Below are 20888 nucleotides of genomic sequence, written 5' to 3'. Positions count from 1 at the left end.
AAGTATGGAGTCACCCCTCATTTATTTATGTTTTTCTCCAAAGAAGCCAGACTTGTAAACTTCTTATTAAGTTTTAAAACATTGTTGAACAGTAGTTCTCCAGGCTAACTGGAGGACTTTGAAAGTTTTTCTTTGTACATTGGCTGCTTTTTCGCTCATTTTCAGTCCTTGACTTGAATCTGGACATTTTCTGAAGAAGCAAGATGTTTGTTAAGGTAGTTAAGAAATAAAAATATGAATCGTTCAAGCATAAAAAGGCACCTAACTCAAGGAATGAACCAGTGTTGTGTCTAAACATAACAGAGAACTTACCAGAGAACCAATTTTAAATTGTGTGTTTAGCCAAAGTTAACACAGTTTGATAGAGTTAAAATAGCATTTTTGCACCAATTAGGTGATTACCAAAAAAGCATATCTTGGGATGGTGTCCTTAAAAATCTAAGGAAACCAGACAAGTGGAAGACAAAAAGAAGTGGGAAGCTTAATAAACTATCTACCTGATCTGACACCTGACTGGAGAGATGCATCTAGTCCTATATACATACTGTTCACTGAAGCCTCACGACCCTCAGACCCTCACGGCCCCCCTCTTGGACCCCCTGCAGTTTGCATACAGAGCCAACAGGTCTGTAGATGACGCCATCAACATGGCCCTACACTTCATCCTGCAGCATCTGGACTCCCCAGGAACCTACGCCAGGATCCTGTTTGTGGACTTCAGCTCTGCCTTCAACACCATCCTTCCAGACCATCTCCGAGGCAAGCTTTCCCAGATGAATGTGCCTGATTCCATCTGCCGGTGGATCACTGACTTCCTGACGGACAGGAAGCAGCATGTGAGGCTGGGAAAGAATGTCTCGGACTCCCGGACCATCAGCACCGGCTCCCCTCAGGGCTGTGTTCTTTCTCCTCTGCTCTTCTCCCTGTACACCAACTGCTGCACCTCCACCCACCAGTCTGTCAAGCTAATCAAGTTTGCAGATGACACCACCGTTATTGGACTCATCTGGGACGGGGATGAGTCTGCCTACAGCAGGGTTGTTGTGGCTGTCCTGGTGCAGCCACAACAACCTGGTGCTGAATGCCCAGAAGAAAGTAGAGATTAGGGATGGGTACCGGTGTCCGGTGCCATCACATAAACGGTAGTAACCAGACCGAAAAGCAGCGCACATTTCGGTGCTTTATTTCGGTGCTTTTTTTTCCCGAGCTGTGATACACTTCTAGCCAATCATTTTACGTTTCCCAGGATAGTAGGCGGGGCCAGGTACGTACGTTCAGTTAGAGCAGAGCTACAGATTAAAAATGTCCAAGGCGAAGCGGTCAAAAGTCTGGTTGTACTTCACAGCAAAATATGCAAACTCAGCAGCCTGTAACAAGTGCTTTAAGCTGATACTGTGATACTGTCAAAGGAGGTAACACCTCAAATCCGATGAAACACCTGGCGACGCATAGCGTTTTTTTTAAAAGCCGAGAAATGCGCCGTATTTGATAGGTTGCTGCGAGACCTCACACCGAGCACGTTGGGTGGGTTGCCAGTTATCGGACCCGGAGCAACATCCCCCAAAAACCCGAGGAATAGAGTCCTGGCCCCTAGCCCTGCCAGTGTAGCAGAAATGATGAGGATATTGATGCAGCAGCAGCCGTTCTTCTCTGCGTGAGTCGCTTAATGTTGTTCGAGTGTAATTTACGTTGAGTAGGCTAACCACGTTATTACATTAATGCATGTAAGGTGAACTAGCAAACATCATCATAGCTACATGCGGCTGTCCTCTTGTTTGATGGCAGATACTCCCTTCACCCTGGATAAAAAGGCTAAAATGACCAAAGAAAAAGTGGGAAACAGCTGAACATGAGAGGTTTTTGGACAAAGTTTGTGTTTTTTCCATTGTTTAAGCACTGCTTCCAGCCAAGAGTGATACCATATATGCCCCATAGCTGCAGAAAAGGCTAACATTGTTATCTTTTTACAAAAAAAAAACAAAACAGCTGAACATGAGAGGTTTTTGGACAAAGTTTGTGTTCTCCATTCTTTAAGCACCGGTTCGAGCACCGTTTAAGCACCGGCACCGTTTCAAAAGTACCGATTTGGCACCGGTATCGGATAAAACCTAAACGATACCCATCCCTAGTAGAGATTATTGTGGACTTCAGGAAGCACACAGCCCCACTCCCCCCCATCATCCTGACTGACACCCCCATCACCTCTGTGGACTCATTCCACTTCCTGGGTACCACCATCACCCAGGACCTGAAGTGGGAGCCCACCATCACCTCCGTCATTAAGAAAGCCCAGCAGAGGATGTACTTCCTGAGGCAGCTGAAGAAATTCAACCTGCCAACACGGACGATGATGCAATTCTACACTGCAATCATCGAGTCCATCCTCACCTCCTCCATCACCGTGTGGTACGCTGAAGCCACTATCAGGGACAAACAGAGACTGCAGCGTGTTGTGCGCTCTGCTGAGAAGGTGATTGGCTGCAGACTCCCATCTCTGCAGGACCTGTACACCTCCAGGACACTGGGGTGTGCAGCTCGGATCTCAGCTGACCCTTCTCACCCTGGACACAGTCTGTTTGACCTGCTCCCCTCAGGCAGGAGGCTCCGGTCCATTCGCACCAGAACCTCTCGCCACAAGAACAGTTTCTTCCCCTCTGCTGTTGGACACATGAACAAAAATCGTATGACTGTTCCCACCACTAACACATGACCCTACGCTGTGTTCACTGCATCATTCCATGTTTAGCACTGATCACCACCTGCACTCATGTATATATCTATCTACTTAGCACTTTTAATTCTTATTCTTATTTTTATTTGGTATTATGCGATAGGGCGGTAGTCATTGAGACAGGACACAGAAGACTTCTTGGGCACGGGGACGATGGTGGTGGCCTTGAAGCACGTGGGGACAACGGCACTGCTCAGAGAGATGTTGAAGATGTCGGTGAGAACATTTGCCAGCTGATCAGCACATTCTCTGAGCACTCTGCCTGGGATGTTGTCTGGTCCAGCAGCTTTACGTGGATTGACTCTGCGTAGAGTTTTCCTCACCTCAGCTGTAGTGAGACACAGGACCTGGTCGTTCGGAGGAGGGGTGGTCTTCCTCGCCGCCACGTCGTTCTGCCTGTCGAACCGAGCATAGAAGTTGTTAAGCACATCTGGGAGGGAGCCGTCACTGTCACAGGCAGGTGGTGTCGTCCTGTAGTTAGCGATGGCTTGTAAGCCCTGCCACATGCGTCGTGTGTCGCCGCTGTCCTTGAAGTGGTTGTGGATTCTCTGGGCGTGTGCGCGCTTCGCCTCTCTGATGGCCCGAGAAAGTTCAGCCCTCGCTCTTCTAAGCGCCACCTTATCTCCCTCTTTGAAGGCAGAGTCTCGGGTCCTTAGAAGTGCACGCACTTCCGCAGTAATCCACGGTTTCTGGTTGGGTCGTGAGATGATGATCTTGGAGACAGTGACGTCATCGGTGCACTTGTTGATATAGCTGGACACTGATGATGTGTACTCCTCCAAGTCAGTGAAGTCGCCGTAAGTTGCAGCCTCTCTAAACATGTTCCAGTCAGTGCTCTCAAAACAGTCCTGAAGAGCAGAACTTGTATTTCTAACTGATCCACCTCATTTTGTGTAGCTTCTGGATTTTATACTTATGCTTATTTATTATATATGCTATACAGTGCATAAAATCAAAATTAAATTTTTTATGTAACTGAAATATGGGCTAAAGAAAGTCACAGACTATGTTTATATGAAATGTGCATACTTATAGCATTTGACGTATTATAACCATAAATAACACATATTACAGAATGTAACACCTGCACACAGGGGCGTTCGTGGCCTGTTTGGTGCCCTGGGCGAGCACTCCCTCAGCAAGAGTATGCAAATGGACAACAAACAGCCATTATAATTCATCATACACTGACAATAGCAGACAAATCAACAATACACCTCTCCCAATTAATGGCTAATTAATATTATGCTAAACACAGTCCAAAACATTAAATAAGCAGTGTTGGGTAAGTTACTTTAAATTAGTAACTTAGTTACATTACTAGTTACTTCTATCAAAAGTAACTCAGTTACTTCAAGTTACTCGTTACTTTCAGAGTAACTAGTTACTAGGGAAAGTAACTTTGGTTTTACTCAGAATTCTCTTGTTAATGTGTTGCTTCCGTAACTGGATACCCAACAAGATTGCCAGTCTTCTAGCTTGCTTACTTGCCACAAGTGCACTGTGCCACCTACCAATAGAAAGGAAAAAAATAATGTGCACATTTCCACGAGAGAAATCCCACGCCTGGACCGTCGTTGACCGCCGCATGATTCTAGCCTGCTTTTTACATCCAACACAAAAACTGCAGTCGTGGTGCTTTCGATGTACTCAGAACTCGGAAATTCTGCCTTCTGAATAGGAAGATGTAGGTAACGCCAGACTGAAGATGAGCTGCTTACAGAGCTGGACTGGGACAAAAAAAAATCATCCCGGGGAATATGACTAGAGACCGGCCCACCATTATAGGAAAATCATAAAGCCTTTGAATGAAAACAAACGCTGTTGTGACAGTGATGTACACTGTTCTGATGGTATATATGCATTAATCTATCAATTGTTTGTTGTAAGACTCAGATAATTATTTTTTAAAAGTGAGACATTTTAAATGAGAATAAGAAAGCATTTCCTTGTGCCCCCCTTTCCCTTTTAATTCCCTACATGGACCCCTGGCAACACTTTGCTAGACCCGCCCCTGCACAGTTACCAGCTGTCAGCTACTTAGAAAAGGATCCTGGTGTTATTTGTCTCTCAGAAACAGTTCATAACTTCCCTTCAACTCATTCATGTGACCTAAAAGGTAAACCTGTTTCTCCATCACAGCTCTGATGATTCAGTAAGAACATCTCCTGGTTTCATCTTCATGTTTCCCTCTCATCACATAACCAAACCGATATCATGACCAGCAGCTTTTTTGCAGCTGTGGCTCCAGCAAACATCAGCTGATACTAGAAATTAATATTAAATAAATTCTAACAACAGCTGATCAAGCTTAAACGTGCTGCTGTTGTTTAGCGCGACATCCGCTGGTTTCCTCTTTCTGGCGCAAAGTGGGCGATAAACAAACAAGAGAGCCGATCAGCTGATCACTGATCAGTTTCATGATTGAAGTAGAAACAGGAGAGGGAGGGGGAGAGGATGAGAGGAGAAGAGGCAGCTGTGCAGCAAAGACACAGAATAAATCCAGCTTTGTGTCTTTTTCATTGTAGCTGAAGTCCGGGACAAACTGTTCCTTTTCACCTCAATAAGAAACGCGTAATATTTTCTCTGAATACGAGACGATTCCGTTTTTTAAGGAACGGTTGGCAGCTCTAATAATTAACCTTATGAACAAAATAAAGTTCAACATCAGTAACATAGCACCCACCCAGCTGTATAGAAACTCCGTCATGCTAGCTAGCACGCAGTACGAAAATAAACTCCACCTAAACTTGGTTTATATGTGACTCAGATGGACTGCAGGTCATAACTTCTTACCTGAAGTTCAGTTCACTTGACACTCTCGGACCAGCGGCCACTTCGGGTCTCTCCTCTTGCCTCCCTTTTCCTTCATCCACCTGCTGGCCTCCCCCACTTGCTAATGTTACTGAATCTGTGGAAGCTCCGCGATAGCCACCACACGAAGTAACGAGTAACGACCCTATCTAAATCCCAGTAACGAGTAACGCGTTCCTGGTTTTGGGATAATAACTAGTTACCGTGCTCGTTACCACAATAATAACGTAGTTACTGTAACGCGTTACTTAATAACGCGTTAGTCCCAACACTGTCAATAAGCCACATCAGTGTCATCTGTCTGTCTACTGTTTACTATCATAGCCAAGTGGCTAACAAAGGTAGCTAACAAAGTTTTCCCAATCCCTACTAATGAATGTTATCTTGTTTCAGGATACATAATACCTGCCTTTATCCAAAGACACATCTGCTTACCTGTATCTTTTGCTCATTTCTCCTCTTCTTTACTCTATTTTTTTTATAAACCAAGGACCTGATGGCTTTGACCTTTTCTTGTCCATCTTGCATCTCCAGTATTAACACCCAACCCCACAACAGAAACTAATAGACCTACACCTTGTATAGGTTTTTTTTCTGGGATTTCACACAACCCAGGAAACCCAGCCTTTACTCCGATTGGTTCCCATGCAATCCCCAAAATGCGCTGGCATGATGTCGGGGCAGCATGGGTGCAAGCAACTTTTTTTTGCCGATGCCATGATGCCACCCCCGCCGCGATGCCGCCCCGGGCAACCACCCATGTCGCCCATATCTAAAACCACCACTGCCTGCACATGTGTAAAGAAATGGCTGTGATTTTGCCACCCCGTTTGATTTCCATGCCACCCTAAGAAAATTTCTTATCCGCCCCTGGATAGGAGCACACCCGCGTGCGAGCACACGCACATGCACGCGCTAGCTGCGAATACACCAGAGCTCTCCAGTCAGTAGGACGTAGCGTAGCAGAGACACCGAAACATAACGAAATAGCGAGATATTTTCCCGAGGAATTTTACAGCTGGTCGGCTCGCTAGCTGACGGCAAAGCAGGCATGGACGACAAGTCATTCACCAAGGAGCTGGACGGATGGATCGAACAACTGAACGAGTGCAAGCAGCTGACAGAGAATCAGGTCAAAGTCCTCTGCGAAAAGGTGAGGTTTACCAGGCGACTTAATATTAGTACCCCACATTATTAGCTTTCCGCAGTGCTAGCCGACGCTTAGCCCGTACAGCCCCCCCCGAATGGCTCCTTTAATAGAAATATTGCCTGGACTCAGACGTTATTGCATGTGGCCTTACAGGAGCACACCATTTGACTGTAGCTGCATGCTGTGGATTTCTAAGACAAGCCGAGAAGATGGAGGGGGGATGCCTGCGAATGTTTTCCCTACCTACGCCCACTGCTTGTCCTAAAGTGCACTTACAGAAGCACACAAGAAAACTCTTTAATAATCAGATTTTTTTTTAAAAGCAGGAATATTGGAATCTGGCTTATTAATAACTTGTGTACTCCACAGGCTCCCAAACTGCACCACATTCTGGTACATGCTAACCTGTTTTCTTGGTTCTCATGCGTAGGCCAAGGAGATCTTGACAAAAGAGTCCAATGTGCAGGAGGTGAGATGCCCAGTGACAGTGTGTGGAGATGTCCACGGACAGTTTCACGACCTGATGGAGCTGTTTAAGATTGGAGGGAAATCTCCGGACACTAATTACCTCTTCATGGGAGATTATGTTGACAGAGGCTACTATTCTGTGGAGACTGTTACACTTCTGGTTTCTCTTAAGGTATTTCAAAAAAAGTAATCTTAACATCGATATGGACTTAAATTTTTTAATGAAGTAAAACTGTGCAGAACTGCAAATTTTGGTATTGATGCAATTCCAAGTAAACAAAGCCAGTATTACTGATACGTTTAGTGTATAAAGGCATCTTATTGAGGGGAGAGCAGTGTGTCATGATTTTTGAGATGAATGTTTATAAATTTACTGACCTTAGAGGATAGAAGCAAAGTATCCATCCTGTTGTACTAGTTTCGATCTGATACCCGTATCAATATTTGGATTGATGCACCAAACTTCTATTACAAATGTGTTTTTCTTCGTAGGTAAGGTTCCGCGAACGGATCACAATTCTCAGAGGGAACCACGAGAGCAGACAGATTACGCAGGTGTACGGTTTTTACGACGAGTGCTTGAGGAAATATGGAAATGCCAACGTTTGGAAGTACTTTACAGATCTGTTTGATTATCTTCCCCTTACCGCGCTGGTAGATAACCAGGTAATGTTGTTTTTTCAGACCCAACCTGAAGGACAGGTGCACTGAGCTGTTATGTGTTGTTTATTTCATATTTCTTATTTGAAAGATATTCTGCCTACATGGAGGATTATCCCCATCAATAGATACACTGGAACACATCAGAGCGCTGGATCGCCTGCAGGAGGTTCCTCATGAGGTAAACACAGATTACGTAAATGCTTTTTAGAGATGTTTAGAGATTAATTTAGGAAATATCCCAGCTGACTGCTTTAGTGTAGGCATACGCATTCAAGAAAGTTCACCATGGAGTCTGTAGGTAATCACTGTATGCTCACTCTGTTCTTTTTACTGAATAGAAATTGCACTAAACAACACTGGCGTTCCCTTCGCCTTTCAGGGTCCAATGTGTGACTTGTTATGGTCAGATCCTGATGACCGCGGTGGCTGGGGCATATCACCACGCGGTGCTGGCTACACTTTCGGGCAGGACATTTCTGAGACATTCAACCACGCAAACGGTCTCACTTTGGTTTCAAGAGCCCACCAGCTGGTTATGGAGGTACTCTGACTTTGTTTGTGTACTACAAGTAATTCTGTTTTTTTCTTCGTCAGATGTACCCTTCACAGTCAGTGGCTATAAAATAGCTAACATGAAGCTGATGTCTTGATTTAGGGTTATAACTGGTGCCACGACCGCAATGTAGTGACGATCTTCAGTGCACCAAACTATTGCTATCGTTGTGGAAACCAGGCAGCAATCATGGAGCTTGATGACACGTTGAAATACTCCTTGTAAGTAAAGTTTGTCATGTCTAATAATGCAAACATATCTTTTTGCAATGAGGGGGGGATGCTACATACAAAGTTCAACAAAGCCAGTCTTTCATTACTTTAGCTGGCTCAGCAACACCTGGTTATCAACTTTCGCTGTTAAGTCACCCCTTATGTCATATGACTCTTCTTCCTCACAAAATGATCCCCGTGAGTGCTACCTACTTCAGTCATCGATGCTATCAGATGATAATGATAAAGTGGTGATGACTAGTCTATAATGAACATAATCTAGCAATTTAGTGCACAGAGCAGTAAAATAAACATTTTAATTCAAGTTAATAATTTTATGGCTGAGTGCAGTCTCAGTGCTGCTGTCTGTTCATTTCTAAGGTGATGGGTGCACATTAGAGCTCTAACACTTTAAACTGGATCCATTTAAGCATTAAAGGTTACTGTCTCATAGCCTAATGAAGGAGACGGGGAAATCTCTTTAGTTTGTTGGCAGATCAAATTAATGAAATTAATGTTATTCATTGAACGAATATTCCTGGTGTGCATTCTGGATTCAGCATAAATAATTACATGTACATTACTGTGGTAATGCATCGGGAATGTTTGCACTTCATTCAGTGGTTTTAGTTTAACAGCAGTTTAACAATCTATAATAAACTTACTGTAAATAAAAGAGTCAGGGAAAATGTGCCACTTTCAGCCGATAGAACATAACTTGCTCTCGACCAGGCTGAGCATTCAGCATAGGTTACCATGGTGATTTAGCCAGGCTACCTTTGTGACACAGAAACTCTTGACTTTAAAGTTGACATAGCTGGCTAAACAATTAATCTCACTTTGCTGACTTAAATAAATAAACCTTATTATTCAGTCTATGAGATGACGAGAGCCCTGCCCTTTGTTTGTTTTAGCCTACAGTTTGACCCTGCACCACGCAGAGGAGAGCCCCACGTGACGCGGCGTACGCCGGACTATTTCCTGTAAAGATCACTGCTAAGAACGGTAATGGGCTGCACAGAGGCTTGGGGAAAAGAAGCATTCAATCCCTCTCCCCTGAAAATGTGTGCCATAATTACAATAAAATGGAAACTGTAACGTCTAGATGAACACCACCGTCCTTTTAACTCCTTCCTCTCTGTGCATGATGTTTTAATTGCTAGAAATGATTGCTACTATGAACAATACTGTCATAATACCTGCTGGATTGTCAGGAAACATGAATGAACTAACGCTGAGAATAACGACTAGATGTTGATAAGCAGAGTGTGTCGCCACATACAGTATATACGCTGCATCTTTCACTCGGCATGGCCTCAAACAAAAGGTTGCAGTGCATACAATGTGAACTCTTTTCTTTTTGTAACCGAAGCGAAAGTGCTTATTTTGTGAGATGATAGAAACGAGTATGTTCTCTTTGCACTTTTGTATTTGATTTTTATCACATGGCACTGACAAACTTTGTTCTTTTTATATCCTGTTATAGTGTAAGTAGTTCTCTTTCTGCTGTCTCATATCCCATACGGAAAAGATATATATAAATCTTATAAAGTTTGTATCTGTCTTGTGTGAAACTTGTATGAAAAGCATATAAGAGTGAAAACAGATATAAGATCCCTTGAAAAGTTATATAATGAAACTTGTATGTTTTGGATACTTACTAAAACAATGTATGAAAGTAATGAGAAAGTGGCCACTTTCATGAGTAAATCATGTAAGCCTTATATGATTTACTCATGAAAGTGGCCAATTTCATGAGTAATCACATATAAGTTTTTACTATTTCTTTTCCATATGGGATGGGAGTTAATGTATTTCATTTAACTAGGCAATACTGCTACAAATGACATCAGATGTAAAATAAATAAAAATAATAATATAACTTAATGTTTTGCACTCACAGCTATAAAAAAATTAAAACTGGAGTTGCTGTGTCATTTATTTCCCCTTTTGTACAGCTTATGACATTATTCCCGAGGAGTGACCACTAGATGGAAACAGACACCCAAAATCGGTGCAGGTGATCAGCTCAGACACTGATAATGAGCTTTATTGTGAGTGGACTATTTGCAGTAAACTGGTCATTTTAACATCTGTTTTTCTTGTTTATTTAATTTCTAAAACAGGATTTTTGCACAGTTTTTTTTAACATGGAAAAAGGTAGGACATTGTTTGCAGCATGATGTTTTACTTTTCTTTTTTATTGTGCATTTCTGATATTAACCAAATAACCTCTCGTTTGCTTTAATTTTCATGCACATGTCATGGACCACTATTAATATCCGCTTATTACACGTGCATGTGTGGAAATCCTCCGAAGTTTTAACAGATATTACTGATTTACTGCCTGTAAAATCAATGTAGCGATAGTTCACAGAGCACCGGCGGATGTAGTGCTGAAAATAAAAGCATGATTTAAAGGATTTGGCGGATTGCAGCTCAGTTTCTCCCCTCAGACTGCTGATCACAGCTCCTGCTGCTTTGCGAAAGATTGGATCAACACTGCGTGTTTTTTTCCTGTCATTATAAGATGTTTTTCCCTAGTAAGAAGCGAGGCAAGGCTTTTATTTTGTCGGTGAAGCCCCTCGCGGTTCCTGTGCGCCCTCCGGCCGAGCTGACACTGCTGCATTGAAAATTAGCTGGCCGCAGCCTTTCAGGGACTCCTCTTGCGGACCTCCGGAGACCACAGTGCAGTAAGTAACCTGTGCTCGTTTCCCAAAACGGACCGACAGTTTTGTGCCGTGTGCGCTTGTGTGTCCGACGTGTCAAGCAGTGATCAGACAGCTTTTTGCTCCTCGGGATCCCACTGCTCGTGTGTGGATGTGGCAGGCTGATACTAGTTGAATCTGGGGCGCACAGCTGGACAATTAACGGGCTGGACAGATGTAGTGGCTAATTTGCCATTTTTAAAACGGTCGCACCTTGATTTTCATTGTTTTGGGGAAAGATTTTGGCGCCTTTTTTTCTTCTTCAGATCACAGAAACACCTCCAGTTACAGTCCAGATTTAACTGGTCTACGTCGGGTTGGACAACAAACCGTATCCATTCAGGGGGCATGTTATTACCCTGCGACCACGCACAGAGAGCCGCGTTTTGTATTATAGCACATACCAGGCTGATACAGGGGTTGAAATATGTGGGATACATAACAATTGAGTTGCAGGTTAATGTGTAGCCACGCAGGCCGCCGTTGATTGGCTGAGACTGAGGGCAGAACCAGCTGTGCGTTTATGGATCAAAGGCCGTGTCGGTACAAACTTCACTCCTTTCACAGCGCATTTATTACTGATTTGGCATCATATTATTCACGCTAACTCGGGGGTTTGAGGCCAGGAAGTGCCCTTTAATCTCTTTCCAGCAGTAATTTTGTGTCTTATTGGGCCACTGAAGGCTTTTTGACATCTCGTGAGAACCCCCGTTGAGTTTAATTCAATTTAAAGCGACAGCATGCTTTCTGTACTGCACAGATTTCTTATTTAAGCCGATCCAGCAGCCATGCTTCAGTTCGAGTTCATTGCTGCTGCATGCCTTCTCACAGTTGTTCATCTGAGGCAAAGAACAAATCCAGATCAAGCTGGGTTGGAACAGCATGCTGCATGCACATCCACAAAAAACCCCCCATCCACTGGTGTTTTTCCATTGCAAGCCAGTTCTGTCTGCTTTCAGACTAATTAATATAATAAAGTTTTAGGTAAGTACCCAGTTACAGCAAATAAAGCCACAGACTTTACTCAGTTTGTAACTTTTTGGTTAAAAATGCCACTTTCCCAGCTGTCCTATACATGCAGGGTGCTTTTCAGACTGGGAGTTGGTGTGTGTGCCCAGTTGCAATTTGGTGTTTCGCAGTCCTCCTGTTAGGTCAGCCCTCACTTAGTCACATTATGCTGAATTAGCAGCGTGGCAAAAGAAGCATTGTGCTCCGCCAGTCCTCCCTTGCTGACTTTTGTCTGCAAGAGAAATGAAGCCCGAAGGGAAGCTAACTCCTCTGCTAAGTGCTGGAGCAGGGCCCTGGTGAATTAATTTCCAGCTTTTCCGGTCCACATGTTGACACATCCTTGGAAAAGGTACTGAACGTCGAGTTGCCCGAGATGCATTAATCAGAGTGTGTGTGAGAATGTTTGAAAGCACTTTGTCATAGTACATCTGTGTGTGTGATTCTACTTGTGGTAGAAACCACTTTGAAGGTTCAAATATAGCAGAGACACGGTAGCAGTTCATCCATCTATTTTATCAATGCCCAAGATTATTTCAAACTGTGACTCATGCACAGCCACTCTGCTGTAGTCCAGGAATATAAGTGTGGAAACGAAAACGACTATGATAAGTATTACCATGTGCAAAATCGGATACATTTATTGCGCCTGTAACATTTTGTTTCCCCAGATAAAAATGGCAGCCGAGCTATCCACTTCCATAAACATCAAGGAGCCCCGCTGGGACCAGAGCACATTTGTGGGTCGGGCTAAACATTTCTTCACCGTCACAGATCCCAGGAACATTCTCCTGACAAATGAACAACTAGCACACGCGCACAAAATCATCACCGATTACAGGTAACCAGCCCACCCAGTTTTTCAGAAACAGGCTGTAAACTCACTGCCGGTGTAAAACGAGAAATATGATTTTACACGCTCGCTGTCTTGCAGGGAAGGTATAGTCTCTCCAGGGCTGACGGAGGATGAACTGTGGAGAGCCAAGTATGTTTTTGACTCAGCTTTCCATCCCGACACTGGAGAGAAGATGATCCTGATAGGCCGCATGTCGGCACAGGTTCCAATGAACATGACGATCACTGGATGCATGATGACATTTTATAAGTAAGATCATGTGCGAGTTAATTGTCAGACTGTCACAGCCACACCCAGGCCTATTATAGCTTCTTTTTAAGCAGCAGAGCATGTCCTCGAGGGAAATTCACACATGCTGGTTTAAATTTTGCTGCTAAAGTTTCACAGGGCTGGTGTAGTGCATGCAGCATTGCTGTTTTTGCTTATAGAAGGAGCCAGTGTTATTGGTGCTTGTTGGGATGATGGCATTCCCACACAGGAGAGTACAAATATCTGTTTACACCCAGTAATGCACATTTTTAATGATTTCAAACTGTATTTTCAATTTACAGGACAACTCCTGCTGTGCTGTTCTGGCAGTGGATCAATCAGTCTTTCAACGCAATAGTGAATTACACCAACAGGAGTGGTGACGCTCCCATAACCGTCGGGTAAGAGGCAGCTGCTTTGGCGCTGATGCCGGCACATATTAACCCCTTAATTTAACAGTGCTGGTGTGGACGGTGGTTTTTGTTTGTGTGACGTGACCGGTGCCTCTTTTGTTCGCAGTCAGCTTGGCACAGCTTATGTGTCTGCCACCACGGGGGCAGTTGCCACCGCTCTAGGACTAAATGCACTAACAAAGGTATCAGTTCATCTAACCCCATCCTACATCTCCTATTAATGCTTTGACTTCAGACATGTGGGTGTGCTGGTATGAAGTTAGCCACACATGAATTGTTTCTCACTGAAAGCCCATGTTGTTTAGAGCATCACGCTCAGTAATCATGTTGTCATGCGAGCTTTTATTTGGACTTTGCGGCAGAAAGGCCTTTCTGTAAAGCATCTGAAATATTGGCGTGAATTCTTCAAGCTATGTTTACATCTGAGCTTCCTCCTTTCCTCCCGCTGCAGCACGTTTCACCGCTGATCGGACGGTTTGTTCCATTTGCTGCTGTAGCTGCTGCTAACTGTATCAACATCCCGCTGATGCGACAAAGGTAAAGATCACTGGTCTGTCCATCTGTCCATCCACTCTTAATGCAATATTTATACTAAAGATTCGCTCGGTCTCAAAGATGATATGATTAGAGTCAGTGTCATACCTCCGGTACAGGAGGAGCGACACACTGGCTTGATGACATTATTTAAATCGTCCTGAGTTCTCCTAACTGCAGTACTTTTGTGCTATAATGAACTGACAACTTGAGAAGAGCAGAGAAGTTTCATGTGTGTTAATAGTGTCAAACTCCAAGTTGGTTACGAACCATGACCAGAACATCAAGTTACTGAACCCTGGGCTCAGCTTGTTTTGATGTTCTGATGATTTGTTTTCCTTTCTTCAATGTCATACAGGAATAGTTATAAATGGAGAACACTGCACCTTAGTGAAATGATAATGAATAATCAAGCAGTCAGAGCTGTTTCATGTTTTTATAAGGACAATGCTATTTTGATTGTCTCTCCCTCTATCTGTTGCTCTTTTTCACAGTGCTGCTCCTGGATGGGTATTAAAACAGTAATTAATGCCCAGAAAGCTTTTCCCTGGAAACGCACACATTTGGGATGTCTCTAATTGTAAAAGGCATCGTTAAAACATCTTTTTTTTCTCTTTTTTGGAAAAAAATAATAATGCAGGGAAAGCAGAAATATTTCCTGGATGCTTGCAGCAGGTCGTTCACTGATAAGGGCCCGCATGGATTCTTTATTTGGATTCAATCAGAGTTTCAGATTATAAATCCACTGTGATTGTGAGGTGCTGCTACTTGGGTGTCACCCTGCTTTAACGTCTCAGCAACTTCAAACTTAAGAGCCATTTATTTTATTTTCTTCTGAATATGTTGAACAAGAAATGGGAATTTTCCTTAAACTTTCAGATTCCATTTTTGTCATTTGATATCTCGACTTCTCCTTGTTTCCTTTGTTTTGGAAGTTCTGTATGCAGGATAGTTAGCTGAGTTTGGGAGTGACTGCTAATCTCGGTAGCGCAGGGGAGAAACTACTACTACTGCACTACTGTATTCTACCAATGATATCATTTTGTTATGATAAAAAAATCAAATGCTTTTGAAAATATGATTTCAAGATATAAAGTTTAAGAAAATACAATTCTGTTATGCTTTTGCGTCTTGCATGGCCTCTACACCATTGGATAATCAGGTCCAGACTTTACTATAGAACTGTTAACATGTTCTCAGTTTAAGAGACATGACTTTGAGTGATATTTTTTGGTATTATTTGGATAGGAAAGTCTTTTAAGATCATAATTCATGCGGAGTATCTGTAAGCAGTAGGTAGAAGGCTACTGATGGAAAACCTAATGTGCTGTCGTGCAGACAAAGGTGCTAAGAAGTGCAAAAAGGTTAGTGATATAAATGCTAATAAGCAACTAGTTAATGACTGAAAATGTGTAGTTTACTAGAGGGTGTCATTGTTCTGTGTTTTCAGGTCATACACTCAGATTTCCATACTTTAATTAAATCTTAAATATTTGTCTGCTCATTGCTGTTTCTGATGTATTACTATGAAGAACGGGGAGTTCGTCCATCTGTGTGAGGAGTCCCCGTGATATGATAAATTCATACATGTGCTGTTTATGGTTTACAGCATGCAGTGAAATTGCATTCAGTGTTTTCACTTTTATAAGAACACTTCAGTTGTTTTCATGAAAAACAGGTTTCCTGACATTTAATTTATCGAAGTAAGATGCATTACACAGCCTCTTCCTCCACTTTATTTCCCAGCTGTTGCTGTATTTCATTTCAGTTTCCAGGTTCTTCAGCAGGAGCTCTTGTGCATTTCCATGCATATTATTCAGAGCATTCAGCATTCACAGTCATCTATCTCCAGAACTGTTACCAGTTTTGCTTGTTGTCTTCAGAGAGCTTCAGCATGGTATACCTATAATGGATGAAAATGACAACAGGTTAGGAGAGTCATCAAAGGCTGCGCAGCAGGCCATCTCTCAGGTTGTGGTTTCCAGGATTCTCATGGCTTCTCCGGGAATGGGTATGGAAGTGTTTTCTCACTTTAACATCTGGCTTCAGATATTATTATTAATTTCAGAAATAAAATCAGTTTTCCTCTCTTTTCAGCTATTCCCCCATTTTTAATGAACCATTTGGAAAAGAAGGCCTTTCTGAGGGTAAGCACACGCCTGAGTTAAGACAAAATATGAGAAATGCATTTGTTGCATTAAATGTCAGCAAGTTAGACGATCATTAACTGCCTAGCTCCTTTTTATGATCACATATTAGAGAGACCAAAAGCCCCGAGTGCATGAGGCCGCTCTCGGATTCTCTGCCGCTTTTGTGCCTCTCACTCATTTTTTTCTGCCTGGCCTTTTTCAGAGGTTCCCATGGATGAATGCACCTATTCAAGTCAGCCTGGTGGGATTCTGGTGAGTTGCCAGAGATAGTTCACCTGATACGTTCACCATCATGTGCAGTCTTCTTTCTACTACAAACACCCCACAATCATAACATAAGATCACACTGATGATAAATGCTTCCATTTACAGTGTAGTGTAATGCCCCTAATAAAATGCCCTCATAAAATTTGTTAGCTCAGTGGATAACGATATGAAGATGCTTTAGCCCGTGTGTGGCTCAATAACTTAATTATTTTTTACATGAAACTGAATCTGCTGCTTCCTTTTTTTTCTTTAATGATGACTCGCACATCATCACCCAGCTTTTCACTTTGTGCTTCCTACTCGGCGTTGCCTCACGAGCCCTCGGTGCGACCAGTTAAAGTCTTGTGTAACTCACATGACTGTGATCAGGACCACATTCTGCAAGCTAATCCACAAAAATGGGGAAGCAGGCTCCTTTTAGGAGAACGCTAATCCACACACTTCCACAATGTGTAATGGAAGTTTACATACATGCTTCATTACTTAAATAATGTGCAGATGTTTCTGCACCCACAAGGATGAAATTACAGTACACCTGGTGTTTATCAGTGCTTCAACAGTGCTTTGTGCTTTTGGTTTGCAGGTAGTGTATATGCCCTCCATTTATGCCGACTTTCTTCTAATTGGCTGCCCCTCGTAAATTGAAGGTGTGACATCACCTGTTAGTTTCTAGATTCCCATTTTGAAGCTTCGAGATGAACGTTTTTGTCGCTGCCATCTTGCTCGCCAGAAAATGGATGTGACACAGACTCTGGCTCTGATTGATAACTAGTTAGCTCATGAGTGTGTGATTTCCATATCTTAGGTAATCCTCCATTTTGAAACATGGTACGACCAAGATTTACAGAATAGGTTTCATTTTTTTATTTGATGTGCCCCTAAAGAAGTAATTGATCCCATAAACTCAGCAGTGTTCACAGAGGTCAAGAATGAAAGCTTTTCATGGAGATTTCTATAATCAGAGCTATCGCCATCTGGTGGCCTTCTGATAGAATGCAGGTTTAAAGCTGTTCCCCCTCCCTGTGATGTTATAGATCAGGGGTCTCAAACTTAAATGACCGGTGGGCCGCTGCTGCCGCTGTCATCTCGTTGGAGGGCCACTTTAGTGTTCAAGTAGTAAAAAAAAAAAAACAATGAATCAAACAAGAAAACACCCACAAATATTGTCTTGTTTGTTTTTTTAAAATTTCAAATACTTTTGCCCCCCCTAGGCTGCGTGATTGAGACCTCTGTTATAAGTTATAGGTGGACAGATTGATCAAAATACAAATAATTTCAGTACCAGCACTGGTATTAGTATCAGACTGATATCAGTATCTCCCCTCAATAAGATCCTGATAAATGGACATTTACATCATTTTTTGAAATGATGTAAACCTTGTTTTATAGAAGCTTCCACCATCACAGCAGTGTGTCTGTGTAAATGTGTGAGTTTATGTAAACAGTTTGGTCCATTCTTCCCTACAGCGTTGCTTCAGTTCATTCAGGTTTGCAGGCATTCATTAATGCCACAATGTCACAGTATTTCAGTCAGACTCTGACTCGGCCATTGCACCTTTTTTCTGTGCTTGGGATTATCGTCCTGTCACATGACTTTCATGACTTTCACATGACTCTAGAACACTTTGGTATACAGATGCGTTCACTGTTAACTCAGTGACTGCAGGGTTTCTACAACCTGATGCTGCAAAACAGGCTTTCCAAATCATCAGCCCTCCACCATCCTCCCTGACAGTTGGTATCAGGTGTGCTGGTATGTTCTGGTTGAGTTGCTCCAGAAAGCTTGAGGTTTATTCAGATGCAACTTTGCAAACTTAAGCTACCATGTTCTTTTTAAAGAGAACGGGCTTTTTCCTGGAAACCTGTCCAAAGACACCATACCCGTTCAGTCTTTTTCTAATTGTGCTGTCATGAACTTCTTAAATTCAACATGCTGACTGAGGCCTGCAGAGTCTGAGACATAGTTCTTGGGGGGCTTTTGTTACCCCTCATCTATACTAAGCTGATGGGGCATTGTTATCACCTGGCCAGGCGGTGTGGACACGTAAGTTTGCAAATGTGATAACTTGAGAACCAAGCAACATAAGAGCTTTAAATTGATACCATAGGTGTATCTACTAAAAATCTCTAAGTTTGAATCTCGGTGAGCTCGAGAGGCCTTTAATTTAAAAACACGTGAGCTCATCATTTCCGTTTCTTGTTTTTCAGCCTCGTGTTTGCCACACCACTCTGTTGTGCTTTATTCCCTCAGAAAAGGTGAGTGAACCATTTTGAAGTTATTAGTAGTAAATCATCTTATTATTATGTGACTATATGCAGAGTGTGCATGAGTCTTTTTCTGCCAAAAAGGATGCATTACATGCCTACATTGTATGCATTTGACCCATTAACCCCTTTTATTTATTTTTTGCCCTCTAATCCAGCTCTATGTCAGTCAGCCGCTTGGAGCCGGAGCTGCAGGAGAAAATCCGTGCCAACCACCCAGGAGTGGAGAGGGTTTACTTCAACAAAGGGCTATGAGTGTGTGCAACCCCCCCAATCACCGCCCAACCTCATCCGAACACTGCCATAACACAGCTGCAGGCTCGCTCCTCACGTCTCTGCCAGCTCTCCTCATTCAGTGTGCCAAAGTTAAGTTTTTCTCTCCTCACCTCCACCGATCCAGATGGATATCTGAGGACTCCCCCTCGCTGTCAGCCTCTTTGTAATGAGCTGTTCACGTTTGTCAGTGATTGTAGATTTTACTGAAACTGCTGAAGATGTTCTCCAAGCGGGATCAAAAGTTTGATGTTTATCTCGACAGATGTTTAGTGGCCCATCGTAAGGTTTTCTTCTGTGCCATGTTTTTATTACTTTAATGTCTGTGACTTGTTGATCTTATGTTGCCATGAAACCACTGTCACATCTGTCTGCCCGGCGGTTTTTCTTTTTTCTGGTCTTTATTCTGACTAGTCAGATCTGATTACATTTGCCAAATCTGTACTTTTTAAACCTCTGTCAAGGATTTCAACCTCCTGGTGTTCACTTTAACTCACCTGCCAAATGAGTGATACTAAACAAGCCTTCTCCAGGGATACACCCTTTAAAATGGGATGTTATAATAGGCCAGCACGGTGCTATTTCATGTCTGAATAATCAGTGTTTATTGTTCTATTTATTCTAATTGCCAGACACGTGTGAACAAACCACTCTCTGGCTTGTTGAAAAGTATTCTTCTGCCTCTTTAGTGACACAGAGGCTGTGTTCAGGAACACTGACAATAAATGTTAAATTCATATCAATCATTTCAGAAAAAACACGCTGGTTCTTACTTCTACCAAGCCCAATTCTAGTATGAGAGATCTAATAACAACACAAGGTGGCAGAAGTGTTTTTACATCGTTATATGCATTTAGAGTGTCAGATATAGATGTTATAGATGTTATAGACTTCTCATGGATGCTATTTGTCAACGCCACACCTAAATGGTTCATCTCGCTAACACTCTGCCTGCTTTGAAAACTTCAAACAGTAACACATTTCGAGTCCGGTGAGTTTGAGGAATGCACAAACTCCCAGCCAAAAAGATATCTGAAGCAAAGACCTCCAGCGCCCCCTTTTACTTTATCTGCACCTCAGTCATATCTGCACATGCCATGACCAAGTTCAAGCCAAGCGAGCTGATAAAGCAGGTAGATTTTACGCTCTGTACTTTTGTTCTGCAGTCAGGATTCAGATAACGCGTGTTTGGACACAGTTGATTAACCTGTTGTGTCTAAAAGAATGTGTCTGTAAACTGTTGTAAACTCGCTTTCGGTGCCAGGCCAAGCGCATCACCGGACATTTTTAAAATCACGAGTGGGAGAAAAAAAGAACAAAGATTAACTCAAAGCAACAAAACTCACACCTTTAACCCAACTCAAATGTGTTTCTGGAACCCAGCGTGCATTCAACAAAAATTAAATGCTTTTAAAATATTTACAGACTCCTTCCCATATGATGTAATTTTTTGTGAGGTGTTTTTAAATGTTTAAACTCTGTAATCTCTTTGAATTTATCGCTGTAAAATTACAATTCTAGATTTTCAGTGTTTTCAGAGAGACGCCCTGGAGCTCTCTCCAGTTTATTTGAAGTGA

The 20888-nt window shown here is 42.6% G+C and overlaps 2 protein-coding genes across 4 annotated transcripts; both read left to right on the top strand.

Annotated features, from left to right (window-relative positions):
• The first annotated feature begins 6459 nt into the window (after positions 1-6459).
• On the top strand, positions 6460-11254 carry LOC146677516 (serine/threonine-protein phosphatase 2A catalytic subunit alpha isoform-like). Of its 2 annotated transcripts, XR_014913792.1 has the most exons (10): positions 6460-6698; positions 7126-7335; positions 7656-7829; positions 7915-8004; positions 8206-8367; positions 8482-8600; positions 9506-9596; positions 10550-10611; positions 10718-10751; positions 11122-11254. XR_014913792.1 is itself a non-coding variant. In XM_085423317.1 (7 exons), exons 1-7 carry the CDS (start codon positions 6597-6599, stop codon positions 9576-9578), a joined length of 930 nt encoding a protein of 309 aa, XP_085279443.1. In that variant the 5' UTR covers positions 6460-6596; the 3' UTR covers positions 9579-10353. The 2 variants fall into 2 exon arrangements, 1 of the variants encoding a protein (XP_085279443.1); XM_085423317.1 differs by lacking the exons at positions 10550-10611; positions 10718-10751; positions 11122-11254 and having other exon boundaries at positions 9506-10353.
• On the top strand, positions 11146-19717 carry sfxn1 (sideroflexin 1). Of its 2 annotated transcripts, none has more exons than XM_085423298.1 (11): positions 11146-11284; positions 12976-13145; positions 13239-13409; positions 13712-13810; positions 13929-14004; positions 14274-14359; positions 16240-16367; positions 16454-16503; positions 16709-16758; positions 18982-19029; positions 19197-19717. In XM_085423298.1, the coding sequence occupies exons 2-11, from the start codon at positions 12982-12984 to the stop codon at positions 19291-19293; spliced, it is 969 nt and encodes a 322-aa protein (XP_085279424.1). In that variant the 5' UTR covers positions 11146-11284; positions 12976-12981; the 3' UTR covers positions 19294-19717. The 2 variants fall into 2 exon arrangements, with proteins under 2 accessions (XP_085279424.1, XP_085279430.1); XM_085423304.1 differs by lacking the exon at positions 11146-11284 and adding an exon at positions 11313-12656.
• The last annotated feature ends 1171 nt before the right edge of the window (positions 19718-20888 follow it).

This window comes from Rhamphochromis longiceps, linkage group LG2 (assembly GCF_057381845.1).
Source record: "Rhamphochromis longiceps isolate RC_006_pf linkage group LG2, R_longiceps_female_GT1.1, whole genome shotgun sequence".
NCBI lineage: Eukaryota > Metazoa > Chordata > Actinopteri > Cichliformes > Cichlidae > Rhamphochromis > Rhamphochromis longiceps.
The sequence above is the reverse complement of the archived record's forward strand: the minus strand, read 5'-3'. Positions and strand labels throughout refer to the sequence as shown.